Below are 13,417 nucleotides of genomic sequence, written 5' to 3'. Positions count from 1 at the left end.
TTTGGACTAGGAGTTAAGATCCATGGGTAAGAAATAGAAGCAACGAGGTTTGTCGAGGACTTTGTAATTCTATCAGAGACAGAAAAGGACTTGGAAGAGCACCTGAGCGGAATGGACAGTGTTGTAAAGGAGGATATAAGATGAATATCAACAAAAGCAAAACGAGGATAATGGAGATCACGTGATGCTGAGGATATCAGATTAGGAAATGAGACACTTAAAGTAGTAAATGAATTTTACAATTTGGGTTGGTTCAAATGGCTCTGAGCACTGTGGGACTTAACATCTAAGGTCATCAGTCCCCTAGAACGTACAGCTACTTAAACCTAACTAACCTAAGGACATCACACACATCCATGCCCGAGGTAGGATTCGAACCTGCGACCGTAGCAGTCACGCAGTTCCGGACTGAAGCGCCTATAACCATTCGGCCACAGCGGACGGCTACAATTTGGGGAGCAAAATGACTGATGATGGTCGAAGTAGAGAGGATATAAAATGTAGACTGGCTATGGCAAGAAAAGCGTTTCTGAAGAAGGGAAATTTGTTAACATCGAGTATAGGTTTAAGTGTCAGGAAGTATTTTCTGAAATTATTTATTTGGAATGTAGCCATGTATGGAAGTGAAACATGGACGATAATTAGGTTAGACAAGAAGAGAGTAGAAGCTTTCGAAATGTGATGCTACAGAAGATTGCAGAAGATTAGATGGGTAGATCACGTAACTAATGTGGAGGTACTGAATAGAATTGGGGAGAAGAGTAAATTGTGGCACAACTTCACTAGAAGAAGGTCTCGGTTGGTAGGACACATGCTGAGGCATCAATAGATCACCATTGTAGTATTGGTGGGAAGCGCTGAAGGTAAAAATCACAGAGGGAGATCAAGATATGAATGCACTAAGCAGATTCAGAAGGATGTTAGTTGTAGTAATTATTCGGAGATGAAGAGGCTTGCAGAGGATAGAGTAGCATGGAGAGCTGCATCAAACCACAACAACAACATTAATAATAATTGGAGTACAGTGCTTAACCAGTGCCACAAGATGAAGACTGTTAGACTTATAAATGGCGTAAATCGTACAGGGACGTTGCGTTTCTCGAGACGAACTATTTGAGATTCTAAGTCCGGAGCAGTTTCCCAGCGCTACGGTATCACAGGGACACGTGTGTGGCAATAGGAACTGTGTCGGCTAGGAGCAAAAAGTGAACCGAGGGCTAGTGGCTTGAGTTATCAGGAAGTAGCAGGGGCCACGTGTGGCTGGCCCGTGGGGAGGGGGGCAGAAGAGGCCGCGCGGCGCACGTCAACACCCACTCGCCTTTCGTATAAAAGCGGGCGCCGGCGCACGTCCACCGTCGACTCGGCGTAGACGCACAGGATACGACGAGCACCATGAGGACCGCCGTGCCACTTCTGCTGGCCGCTCTAGCCCTTCTGGGCCTGGCCTCCGCCACCATCAACCCTGCACCGCACGTCGCTGGTAAGTCAGCTTCCAACAACCCCCTGACATCCGCCCATTGTGTTGCTGCAAGTAGCTACTAGAGGCAGACGTACAGTATAACTCACATTCGTCGTTTGTTCCTGACCCAATGCAGTTTCCTCCATCAACATTTTGCTGTCTTCTTCCTGTATTTGCTCTGTCCTTATATTAATTTAACATCCTATTTTCAACAAAAAAAATTTGTTCACTTAGCTCCTACTACACCCACCAATATAAATAATGTGTTTTACGTGTTGCGGATTTTCCTGCTCTCATACTATCCACTCTGTCGCTGCTTACAAAGCTTGTAAGCTATTGCAAAGTATCTTCCTGTCTGTCCTTAATATGACCCTTCTAACAATATTCATTCTAGGAACAATTTTCTTTCCAGCTCTTTCCAATACTACTTAGCTTTACGTAATTCATTGAGTATTCATACAGTGTAGCAGGTGCTCACATGTGCCGCTTAAAATCCTTGAAGTACAAACCTGAATGAAAAGTCCAATAGTCTGCAACAGCTGTATTTATTGAAGTCGACTAGAGACTCACGCAACTGGTTTAGCAACTTCTATGTTACATCTTCTGGTATATATAATGACAGGTCGCATGTTGTAAGAAGCTATTACAGAATGCCGCAGAGTAGCGGTTGGCGTGTCTAGGACTCGTTCTCAGCCTTCTTCAGCTGGTAAAACCATCATCAGTAATCAATGCCCAGTCTGTGTTAAAATACCGATAAGCGGTCACCATTTGACCTGTGGACCTATATCGAGCAACGGACGGCGCTCGGCACAGACCCACAGGAACGTGTTTTAATCGCTTAAGGGATGACAGTCCACCGATATTTTAACTCAGACTGAACATTCATCGATGACGATGGTTTGATCAACTGAAGAAGACTGAGAACTTTGCCTAGCCACGCCAAATGTTACTCTGCGGCGTACTGTAATAGCCCCTTATACCATATGACGTAGCATTCTATTCACCAGAAGATGCATCTCAAAAATTGAGAAACCGGATGTGTCAGTCTCTAATCGACTTCAATAAATACAGGTATTGCGGACTATTGGTCTCTTCGTTTAGTTTTATATTTTAAGCTTTTAACATCTGTATGTAAACACGGGTTACACCGTATTAAAAGTCAACCATTTATTTAGAACTGCTTTAGCTGTGGCTGCCTTAGTTTTAAAGTTATCTGTAACTGTTTACTTTGTTACTTCATGCAACTACATCATTTTGACGACGTCACGGAAAATCGAGTAACTTGTCCCAGTGGTTACCACTCTGAACTCGCATTCTGGAAGACTATTTGGACGCTCCGTGATTTCTCTAGGTCGCTTCAGTTAAATGCCGGGATGTTTCCGATGAAAGGGCACGGCCGATTTCCTTCTCCTCCCCCCCCCCTCCCCCCCCCCCCCACACACACACACACATACACTATGTGTGACAAGAGGGTCGTCCAATAAGTGATGCCCCACATTTGTTTTACAAAATGCCATTAATATACACAGACAAATGTCCTTGTTGGTGCCTCACATTTGATGTTTTTCCTGTACGCCGGTGACGTTTCGAACCACTCTGGCAGAAGGTAGATCCTTAGTAAAGCGTCAAAATGGCGTCTACATAGGACTCACGTCACAAGCAGCGTGTGTTATCGAATTCTTGTGTACAGAAAAAGAAACCGTGGTAAACATCTATAAACGTTTGTCTGCAGTCTGTGGCAATGCTGCAGTTGATAGGAGTACAGGTGGCTGACTGGTAAACAAAGTTACAGCCTCAGTAAATGCAAAAACAAAAAAAATGGTTCAAATGGCTCTGAGCACTATGGGACTCAACTTCTGAGGTCATTAGTCCCCTAGAGCTTAGAACCAGTTAAACCTAACTAACCTAAGGACATCACACACAGCCATGCCCGAGGCAGGATTCGAACCTGCGACCGTAGCGGTCCCACGGTTCCAGACTGCAGCGTCTAGAGCCTCACGGCCACTTCGGCCGGCAATGCAAAAACAGAGCTTCATGATCAGCTACACATCATTGCCTCATCCACCGTACGGCGCGTACCTGGCATCCTCGGACTTCAATCTCTTCGGGCCGCTTAAGGATTCTCTAAGGGGAACAGACTTTGAAGATGATGAGAGTGTCAGTCATGCAATGAAAACATGGCTACGCCTACAGGACAAGAGCTTTAACCAGCAGGGAATACATGCTCTTCCACAACGTTGGCGTAGGACCACAGAACGTTATTCCATTGCGACGAATATTTCAGAAACGAGTGATAATATTCCCTCTGTTCTTAATATCAGATGGTCATTATAGTCTGCACTCTGTGGCAAGGAGTGTCATTTCTAATGAGCATCCATTTCACTTGCTCTAAATATTACGTTCATGATAAAGTTCAATCTTTTTTGTGGATTATTCTCGTGAATTTTCGCATCCTCGCCAACAACGGTAGAAACGTTTTTCACGAACAGATATGCCATATATCATTCCTACTTATGAACAGCCACAAGACAAAAATTGTTTTAAAATTTTTTGAAATACTGTTTCTGATTTTAGATTTGAAGATACAAATCCAACTTAAGTTTTTATCTCTTGACGGTTCATACCGCTGTGACTTGGTAGTATGACGCCACAGAGATCACTAATGGACGACAAAAACAATGTGTATTCCGATAGTGTGCTTGTATGAGGATAATCGCTGTACAGTGACGCTGCTAGTTTTCAGCGCGCTTACTTAAAGTGTATCAAGCGACATTCTCAGTAGTTGCACACCCACGGAATTTCAGGTATCCTTTGATATTAAAAAGTCATCTAATGTACCTAACACGGACAAGTTCTGCACGCTGGACGGAATCTATTAGAAAGTGATTCTGTTAGATATCATGGCTTTCTCTGTTACCTAATACCCCTGTTAATCTCATGTTATTTTATCTGCCATTGCGACAGCCACCGTTCATCTAATGGTGACATAAAAAACCAAAAATCGATTTTCTAAAAAATTGTTGCATTACATAAGGAAACGGCTTCAGTCGCGTTACGATTAATGCTATCATTCGTGATAGTGTAACAACTGTGCATGAATAAACTGACCACATTGTATCACATTTTGCAGCTGACAAGGACTTCCTCCTCAGGCAGAAGAGACTTCTTCAGATCCTATGGCACGTCGGACAACCTATACTCGACCCTGAACTGAAGGAGATCGCGAGTTCCTTTAAACTTGAAGATCACGCTGGAGACTTCAAGGTACGTAAAGGAGAGAAACATGTGAATATCGTTTGGGCTGAGCTTATTCGCGGCAAGTGCTGTGTTGCTGAGGATATCCTTTGTTGCAGGACCCAGAGCTCGTCAAGACGTACTTAAGGTACTACGCACACGGGTTCTTCAAGAAACGTGGAGAGCAGTTCTCGGTGCACCACAAGTACGACCAGCTCGAGGCTAAGGCGCTCGTCGACATCCTGTACCAAGCAAAGGACTTCGACACCTTTTTCAAGGTGGGTACCGTTCCTCATTCCGAGTACCAGCCTGCAGTAGAAGGAATCTGACGCTTGCTTTGTATGTACAGACCGCCGTCTGGGCCAGGGAACACCTGAACGAGGGCCTGTTCGTGTACGCACTCAACGTCGCTAAGTTGCACCGCGATGACCTCTTCGACGTCGTTCTGCCGCCCTTCTACGAGATCTACCCCCAGCTCTACGTCTGCTCCGACGTCATCAGGGAGGCGTGGGGAGCAGCCTTAGAAGGTATGCGTGACATTCTACTTTCTTCAATATACTTTGTTTACAATGCAAAGTAATTTCGCGTTTCGTTACTCAAGCGCTATAGTGTGGTCTCCTCCTGGTCTCAGTATTAGTAGCCAATGTAATAGTTCGGAGTTTCAAAGATATTACAACCCGCAAGTCATATCTATTGAAATTATATAGGTGTTACCATTAACGTCACCAGGCGACATGATGTCACTGGTATTTCGTTTCTTCACAGAAAGCTATGTCAGTATTTCTCAAGTCAAAGCAGAATATGTGGTAAAGGGTAATTTCTACCATAATTTTTCCCTCACTTTCTCTGTACAGCAGTGGACTAAATGTCTAATGCCATCGTAGACGTCTAATCGACGTTGCGTTGTATTGTACTCCAGTCTCTCCGTATGGTGAAAGTGGGTTTTATATGATTCTTTAAATTTGTGCAACAATGTTTAATTAGAAGAAATTCTCTAAAAGTTCATCACAAACGGTCCTTAAATGTATCAGATTCGTACCGAATGAACTTACGTGTTCCTGTAATTACGACAAATGCAGCACATTTGATTTACAGCTAGGATACACGATTAACTAACAGGCATCATTAACTGGAATAATTGCATTACAAAGTTCACATGTTCCATGTACTGTCTTAATACAACAGGCGTAAGTATAGATGCACACATGTCTTACAGACACTGATGAAACATTTGCTTTACATAATATGAGCTAATTAAATTTGAAATGTAAATGAAGCAATATATTCACTTCTTTCCTTGTTAACCGATAACAGTACAGAGAACCAGACTGGATCTGCAGCTTGAGAACACACAAAGGGCTTATATGCAGCAGCAACAGTTCTGTTAGACATTGGTAGTGTAAATACTGATAGCAACTGGTTGTACATTCATAACCGATGTCGCACACTTTTAAATTTATTTAAAGTAGGAGTTAGAATACCGACATGGTTGCAATTGTTTGATAGATATGGTTTCTAGTCTGTGCACACGACCAGCTTCCAGATTAATAATCTCAAACTGTAAAAGTTTGGTATTCATGTTTTCGCAGTAATTCGAAAGCTTCTAGATCAACATACAAATGTAGACTCGCTAAGATGACTCTGTAAGGACGCAGACCATAAGCTATTTTGCTCCTATGCAGCCTTGTCTGTATTCTGACTTTGCCTTAAAAGTACTTTACAGAACTGGAGAGTCTTACTTTACAGTAATCAGTTTCGGAATGTCTATCGCAGGTCATGTACAAAGAATAAGTCAGTAGTTACATGAGTGAATGATCAGTGTCCTTGATCCCACAACAGGCAAGACTTTCGACAAGGACCGTCCATACGTGATCCGCGCAAACTATAGTGGCTACCCACGCGCCCACAACGCTGACGAACTCCTCTCCTACTACACTGAGGACATCGGCCTGGGCGCCTACCTCGACTTCATACACTACCGCTATCCCTTCTGGGCCAAGCTGTCCGAGTACAACCAGGCCAACTACACCCGCAGAGGGGACCACTTCTACTATGGCATCAAGGCCACCCTCAGCCGCTACTACCTGGAGAGGCTCTCGAACCACCTCCCTGACATCGAACCCGTCGACTACAAGAAACCCGTCCCCGGATCTAAGCCTTACGGCCCATTCGTCCAGTACCTCAGCACACTGGAGAGAAGACTTTGGGAAGCGGTCGATTTCGGCTCCGTGTTTGACGTAAGTGGGAACCTGCACTTATTTCACAATAATCTTCAACGTCAATTTAGAAGCTGTCTTTAACCATTTTACATCTCTATTTGCAGTCCGAATTCAAGAAATACTCTCTTCGCGACCCACTGAGCATTGAGATCTTTGGACGGATCGTGGAAGGTAACGCAGACTCCATCAACAGGGATTACTACGGATCATTCTACAACGGCCTTCTGAAGTACCTGGGACACGACGGTGACCATCATCACGGGGTATGAAGTATAAATGATGATTTGGTTTCTTAAAGTTCATTCGACACTACATTACTATAATAAATATACTTTCTTCCTAGCAGGATCCCTCACTCCTGGACAGACCAGCATCAACTTTCAAGTCTCCTCTGTACTACAAGATCGTTAAGCGAATTGCGCTGATACTGGACCAGTTCAAGAAACACCTTCCACCTTACTCACAGAAAGAGGTAAGAGACACAGACATTTAACGTACAGTTTGCGTACAGTTAAATAGTTCACTCCCGGCTATAATATTATCATTCGTAGCTTCTTTCAGTAATCTGCAGAAAATACTCAGATCATTCTCGGATACACATTTTTCGCGCCGCTACCTACAAAATGTGTGACATTGTTAATTGTTTGCCTCACGTTGTTCAGAGGCCTTACACGGTTCACACCTGCAAGTTTCCTTTCGGATCGGCAGCTACTAGCCACATCAGAAATTCCATTGGCTTCAAGATTAAGCACTTTAATTTACAACAGAGGAGCCACCGTATTTCCTAGCCGTGGTATTAACGAAATGTGAGAAGCATGAACTGTGTTCGCATTTGGGAGTGGGGACAACCGTCGGCTGTATAATGGAATGGCGAAAGTGAAAATTTGTGCAAGACCGATACTCGAACCTGGATTTCTTGCAAGCCGTCACCTCACCGTTAAGCCATCCGGGGACGACTCTCGGACAGACACGATCTCCCATATGTCGTAAAAAATGTGTCCTACAACCTGCACTCGTACATATGTATTTTTCCGTAGGCAGGGGAAACAATTATAACCGAAAGTCGCTTGTACGGTGGCGGCGTATGAGTACGATATTGGAGTGCCAGTGTTGTTCAGAAGTACGATGCAAAGTTCCTTTGGACATGCATGTTTTCTTTTTTTTGTGCATCACTTACATTACATTATACAGAGTGCATCTCCTAAGAGTCACCAGGCACGTTTTCTCTGGTGTTTCAGCATAATTTGCAATTTTGTTTTTGCACTGTGTAGCAGGATTCACGACAAAGAGATACCACTCACCACGTCTTCAAGGGACGCACAGTGTCAACGAACAGCGACGTTTTTTTCCCATTACAAACAAAATGATGTTTAAATTGGAATTCTACGTGTCCATTCCATAGAGTGGTCCCAGTTTAGCCTAGTACGATATTCGTTTTAGCGATAGGTATTTACAGGGACAGTAAAATACGAAGAATAAACACAACAATCCAGCAGCAACTCGGTAGCGCTGCGAGCTTGGCGGTAGCAGTCGGCGTGGGCCGGGGTAGAACTGTCATTGCTGGAGTACTGGTTATTCCTCGCGTTTTACTGTCCCTGTTAATATATGAGTATATCGCTAAAAGAGATATCGAACTAGTGCAGCGCACTATCGAATGGGTACGTAAAATTACGGTTTAAAAATAGTTTAGTTTTTAACGGGAAACAAACGGACGCTTTTCAACGACACTGTGCGTCACACGAAAGACACTACGAGCATTACTTGCCTGCGCTGACTCTTGCTACACAGTGCTAAAACTAAATTGCAAATATATGCTGAAACACCAGAGAAAACGTGCCTGGAAAAAAGTGTGAGGCCATGGGAAAAGGAAATAAAAGGAATTCAGCTTGGGATTAAAAAAGAGCAGAGAATCAGAGTGAAGTGCCTGGCTTTCGAGAACTATCTTGGCATTCTATCGAACAATAGAGAGGAAGCCAAACTTGCATTGGAAAAACTACACGAAATCTCACAGAAAACTAGGCTACAAATCTCATACGACAAAACACGGTATATGGAAAACAAACCTGTAGATAATCTTCCCATTACTACTCAGTATCGGAAAGTGACACAAGCTGCACACTTCAGATATCTAGGAGAGATAATCCAACCACCAGGACTGAACTCAATAGCGACTAAAGATAGAATCTCCAGATTACATAAAGGATATAAGCTCACTTGGAATCAATATAATAAGAAATCTATTTCTGTCAATGCGAAACTAAGGCAATACAATACAGTAGTCCTACCAGAAGCACTTTATGCTTCAGAAACCACAGTGATTCATGGTCGTACGAAGATCAGAGAGATTGAAAAGCCAGAAACCACAGTGATTCATGGTCGTACGAAGATCAGAGAGATTGAAAAGCAGGAAAGAAAAATTCCGAGGGAAATATATGGACCAATGTTTCGGGAAGAAATTTGGATGAAGAGGCCAACTAGGGAGATTTACGAAGACACGGAAACAATAACAGACACCATTAGAAAGAGAAGGATGAAATGTTATGGACATCTCAGCAGGATGAATAATAGCAGGCTCACAAGGCAAATCTTTGACATAATAAACAAGAGCAAAAACGAGACAAAGTGCATCAGTAAAACAGAAAAAGGCATTAAACAGAAATGGCTCTGAGCACTATGGGACTTAACTACTGAGGTCATCAGTCCGCTAGAACTTAGAACTACTTAAACCTAACTAACCTAAGGACATCACACAGATCCATGCCCGAGGCAGGATTCGAACCTGCGACCGTAGCGGTCACGCGGTTCCAAACTGACGCGCTTAGAACCGCACGGCCACACCGGCCGGCTGCAGACATTAAACAAGTGGGGACCATACAAAACAATAGAGAAGAGCTTAGAAACATCATACAGAAACACACACTTAATCAAGAACACACGGAGAACAGAACGGGAAAAAGATGGTCGGAAGAACGCAAGAGAGAACACAGTGAACGTATGAAGAGAATCTGGGAAGAACGAATAATGAAGAAGAAATCATGACTTAAAGTTCAGTCGCTCTGTTAAAAGGGAATAATCAAAAATAATAATAAATATATACATATATGGCCCACCCAAAACCGTATGTTATATATATATATATATATATATATATATATATATATATATATATAACTTATTTTTATGGCAGCTTCAAGGCTTCCAGCAGACCTAGTGACGCAGTATGTAAGCACTGAAACAGCCTCACAATATTTCCGTTTTTTACTCACCAGCTGTCTCTGCCCGGCGTGAAAGTTGAGAGCCTGACGGTCGACAAGCTGGTCACCTACTTCGAGGACTACGACTTCGAGCTGAACAACGCTATCCCGGTGGCGAGCATCGAAGAGGGCGCCAAACTGAACGTCGTGGCTCGCGTCCCGCGCCTGACACACAAGCCCTTCAACTACCACGTCAAGGTCACCAGCGACAAGGACGTCGACGTCTTCGTTCGCTTCTTCATCGGCCCGCGCTACGACGTCTACGGCAACGAGCTGTCGCTCAACGAGAAGAGGCACAACTTTGTCTACATCGACTCTTTCGTCTTCAATCGTAAGTTATTTACCACAGGCTTCTTCTTAAGTAAATTTTATTGTACTACACCTAAAGGGACAGGGGGCGTTACGTGACTGATATTACACTTTTGAAACTTGGTCATACATTAAAACTGAGAGACTGGATGGGACTCCAATCCAGACCTTACCTTTTACGGACAGTGTTATTACCGACTGAGCTATCTAGGCATGACTAACACCATTCCCTGCCCCCCTCTCCCCTCTGTCTCGCAGCTTCAGCTCTGCCATTTTTTTAACTCCTCATGAAGTCTGCATGCATTCTCAAGCTAAAGTTCATAGTCATTACACTCAATGTTTAGTGCTAGCGTCGTTGATTCATATTCTGTGAGACGTAATAGATGCATATAAGCATTTCAGCTCCCTCATCTTCTAACAACATATGAAATAAAGATCTCAAAAATATTGATGCCTGTTGCTTGCTACAACCTAATATTCAAATGGCTCTGAGCACTATGGGACTTAACTACTGAGGTCATCAGTCCCCTAGAACTTAGAACTACTTAAACCTAACTAACCTAAGGACATCACACACATCCATGCCCGAGGCAGGATTCGAACCTGCGACCGTAGCAGTCGCGCGGTTCCGGACTGAGCGCCTAGAACCGCTAGACCACCGTGGCCGGCCACCTAATATTAGTCACGTTTCAGATGCCTTATAGATTAAGGAGTCTAGTGGATTTATTAGTTTATACGTTTGTGCTGCCATAATCTGAGTTTCCACAGATTTGGTCATAGCAGATTTAGGCTGGAGGAACGAGTACTATATTAAATGCTCTGCCGATGGCTTAAATAAGAAGACAGAACGCCTCTGGAGCTTTAGTAAAAATTTGATTGCAACAAAAAGCCGTCTGAATATATACATCGCGTACTTACACACTTGTTGCTGAAAATGGGCACACCAATTAATTTGATATAAAATAATGATTATGCTGAGTGAAGTGTGACACTGGTTGAAGACCTGAACTTGTATTCTGTAATTGTGGATTCCAAATACCAGTCTGGTCATTCAGACTTAGGTTCTCCGTGAATTCCGTAAGCTTTCTTCAGCTGAATGTCAGGATAGCAATGTTTAGGAAATGAAGTATCGATTTTCACCCCTTCCTCCTAAAATTCAGGCTAGTATTCTGTCTGTATTGACGGGAAGTTAAATAGGCCTTCCGTTTTTTATAACCTCATTTTAACTGTTTAGCCTCAGTGCACTGCTAGCACTCAGTCTTCCCCCCGCCATTTTATAGCTCATATAGAGCATAAAAACAATCCCTTAACTAGGAGTCTTTTCTGCCCCATCCCCAGATACCAGAACCGCCAGTAGTCTACCTATCATATCTTTCATCAGTATCCTTACTAACAAAATGCAGCTAATATGGATATTCTGGAAAACTACTACCGATAGACGTCTCGGACATGTTTTATTTGATTCACTAGATCAGTAACAAGAAACTAAATGTAAATGGTGTTTTACTTTAACCTCGTACAGTTTTGCTATGGCTTCATATTAGCGAAGTTTCTACATTGTAGGCAAAATCTTTTATCAGCCTTAACTGCGATAACCAATCATTTGCGGACCTATGTTTATATGAAATTATGTTCTTTAGTTTTACTTTAGAATAAAATATTCAAATACTTGTATATCTTCGTGAATCATCTTGTGTATATACAAGAGATGGGTCATATGTATATACGCATGAAGGTTTCTGATATTATATATATATATATATATATATATATATATATATATATATATATAGTGAACAAAAGTCAACTAAATTTGAGTTTTTTTTTATTTTTTGTGATACCCCTACCCTCGGAGTACAGTTTATGTTGATAATAAAAGTTATCAACAATGAAGGAAATTTGTTTCTTTATGTTTTGTGATTGCTTGGGTATTGCTAGGTCTAAGACCGGCGTTTGATGATAGTAAACTTCGTTTGGTCACGGTTATGTTCTTTGCATGTGATAGCCTCCATTTTATATGCTCCTTGCTCAGAACGGGTGCTTATGAAATGTGAGACACGTACACGTTACGTGGGACACTGTTAATATTGTAAAGCACCCAAGGTCTCCTTTATAAGAATGAGGGATGGTTATTATGAAGTGGAATGTAAATAATGATTTCCATGATTTTACGTCAATGCACATAATTTGGAGATACACAGACAACTTCAGTAAAATTCTTCTGTGTGTGACTGCGTCATTTGTGATAAAATTACCGAAGTTCTGCCTCCTATTGCAAGCAGCCTTCGTCAGTGTACAACAGCCAGCGAACGATCTGTATTTTTGTCATAAAATGACGAGGTCACAAACTCAGAAGAATTTTATTGATAACGGAAGAAAAGTTCACAAGCAAACTTTGTCTTTTTCGCGGGCCCCATTTTTGATGCCGAGTTTATCACTAATTTCATTTCTACTACCCCTCATTACTTCCGTCCTTCTTGCAGTGAAAAAGGGAGAGAATGAGCTGGTGAGGAACTCCAAGGACTTCAACTACTACGGTCAGCTGCCGCTGAGCTACAGGAAGCTGTACGAGGCTACGGAGGCGGCCATCGCCGGCGGAAAGCAGCCCTTCATCGACGACTTCGTCCACAAGTACGGCGACATCGAGCGCCTGGCGGTGCCGAGGGGAACCCGCAGCGGCCTGCCGCTCTCCACCTACGTCATCATCACCCCGTTCACGCACAAGACAATCAGCAGGATCAACCCGTACACCGACGACGTCGGCGCCAAGATCTCCCTCTTCCCGTTCGACAGGCCCATCAACGAGCTGGACTTCGGCGTGTCCAATTCGTACTTCGGCGAGACAGTCGTCATTCACAGGAACGCCGAAGAAGTCGCCGCTGCCTGAAGCTGTACAGTATTGTCTGCTGATTTAAAACGCCTACTGCCCAAGTGTTCATTTT

General features: G+C 43.1%; 1 protein-coding gene across 1 annotated transcript in view; it reads left to right on the top strand.

Moving 5' to 3' along the window:
• The first annotated feature begins 1,344 nt into the window (after positions 1-1,344).
• The window catches only part of LOC124776084, a 55,018-nt gene continuing 42,945 nt past the window's right edge, over positions 1,345-13,417 (top strand). Inside the window, exons 1-9 of the mRNA XM_047250926.1 lie at positions 1,345-1,480; positions 4,590-4,723; positions 4,813-4,971; positions 5,043-5,220; positions 6,533-6,930; positions 7,017-7,175; positions 7,256-7,384; positions 10,182-10,497; positions 12,959-13,350. Coding sequence (XP_047106882.1) covers positions 1,393-1,480; positions 4,590-4,723; positions 4,813-4,971; positions 5,043-5,220; positions 6,533-6,930; positions 7,017-7,175; positions 7,256-7,384; positions 10,182-10,497; positions 12,959-13,350 — 1,953 coding nt within the window. The 5' untranslated portion in view covers positions 1,345-1,392. The remainder of the gene's footprint in view (positions 1,481-4,589; positions 4,724-4,812; positions 4,972-5,042; positions 5,221-6,532; positions 6,931-7,016; positions 7,176-7,255; positions 7,385-10,181; positions 10,498-12,958; positions 13,351-13,417) is intronic.

The sequence above is a fragment of the Schistocerca piceifrons genome, chromosome 2 (assembly GCF_021461385.2).
Source record: "Schistocerca piceifrons isolate TAMUIC-IGC-003096 chromosome 2, iqSchPice1.1, whole genome shotgun sequence".
Taxonomy (NCBI): domain Eukaryota; kingdom Metazoa; phylum Arthropoda; class Insecta; order Orthoptera; family Acrididae; genus Schistocerca; species Schistocerca piceifrons.
Note: the sequence above shows the minus strand (reverse complement) of the source record. Positions and strands in the feature narration are given on the sequence as shown.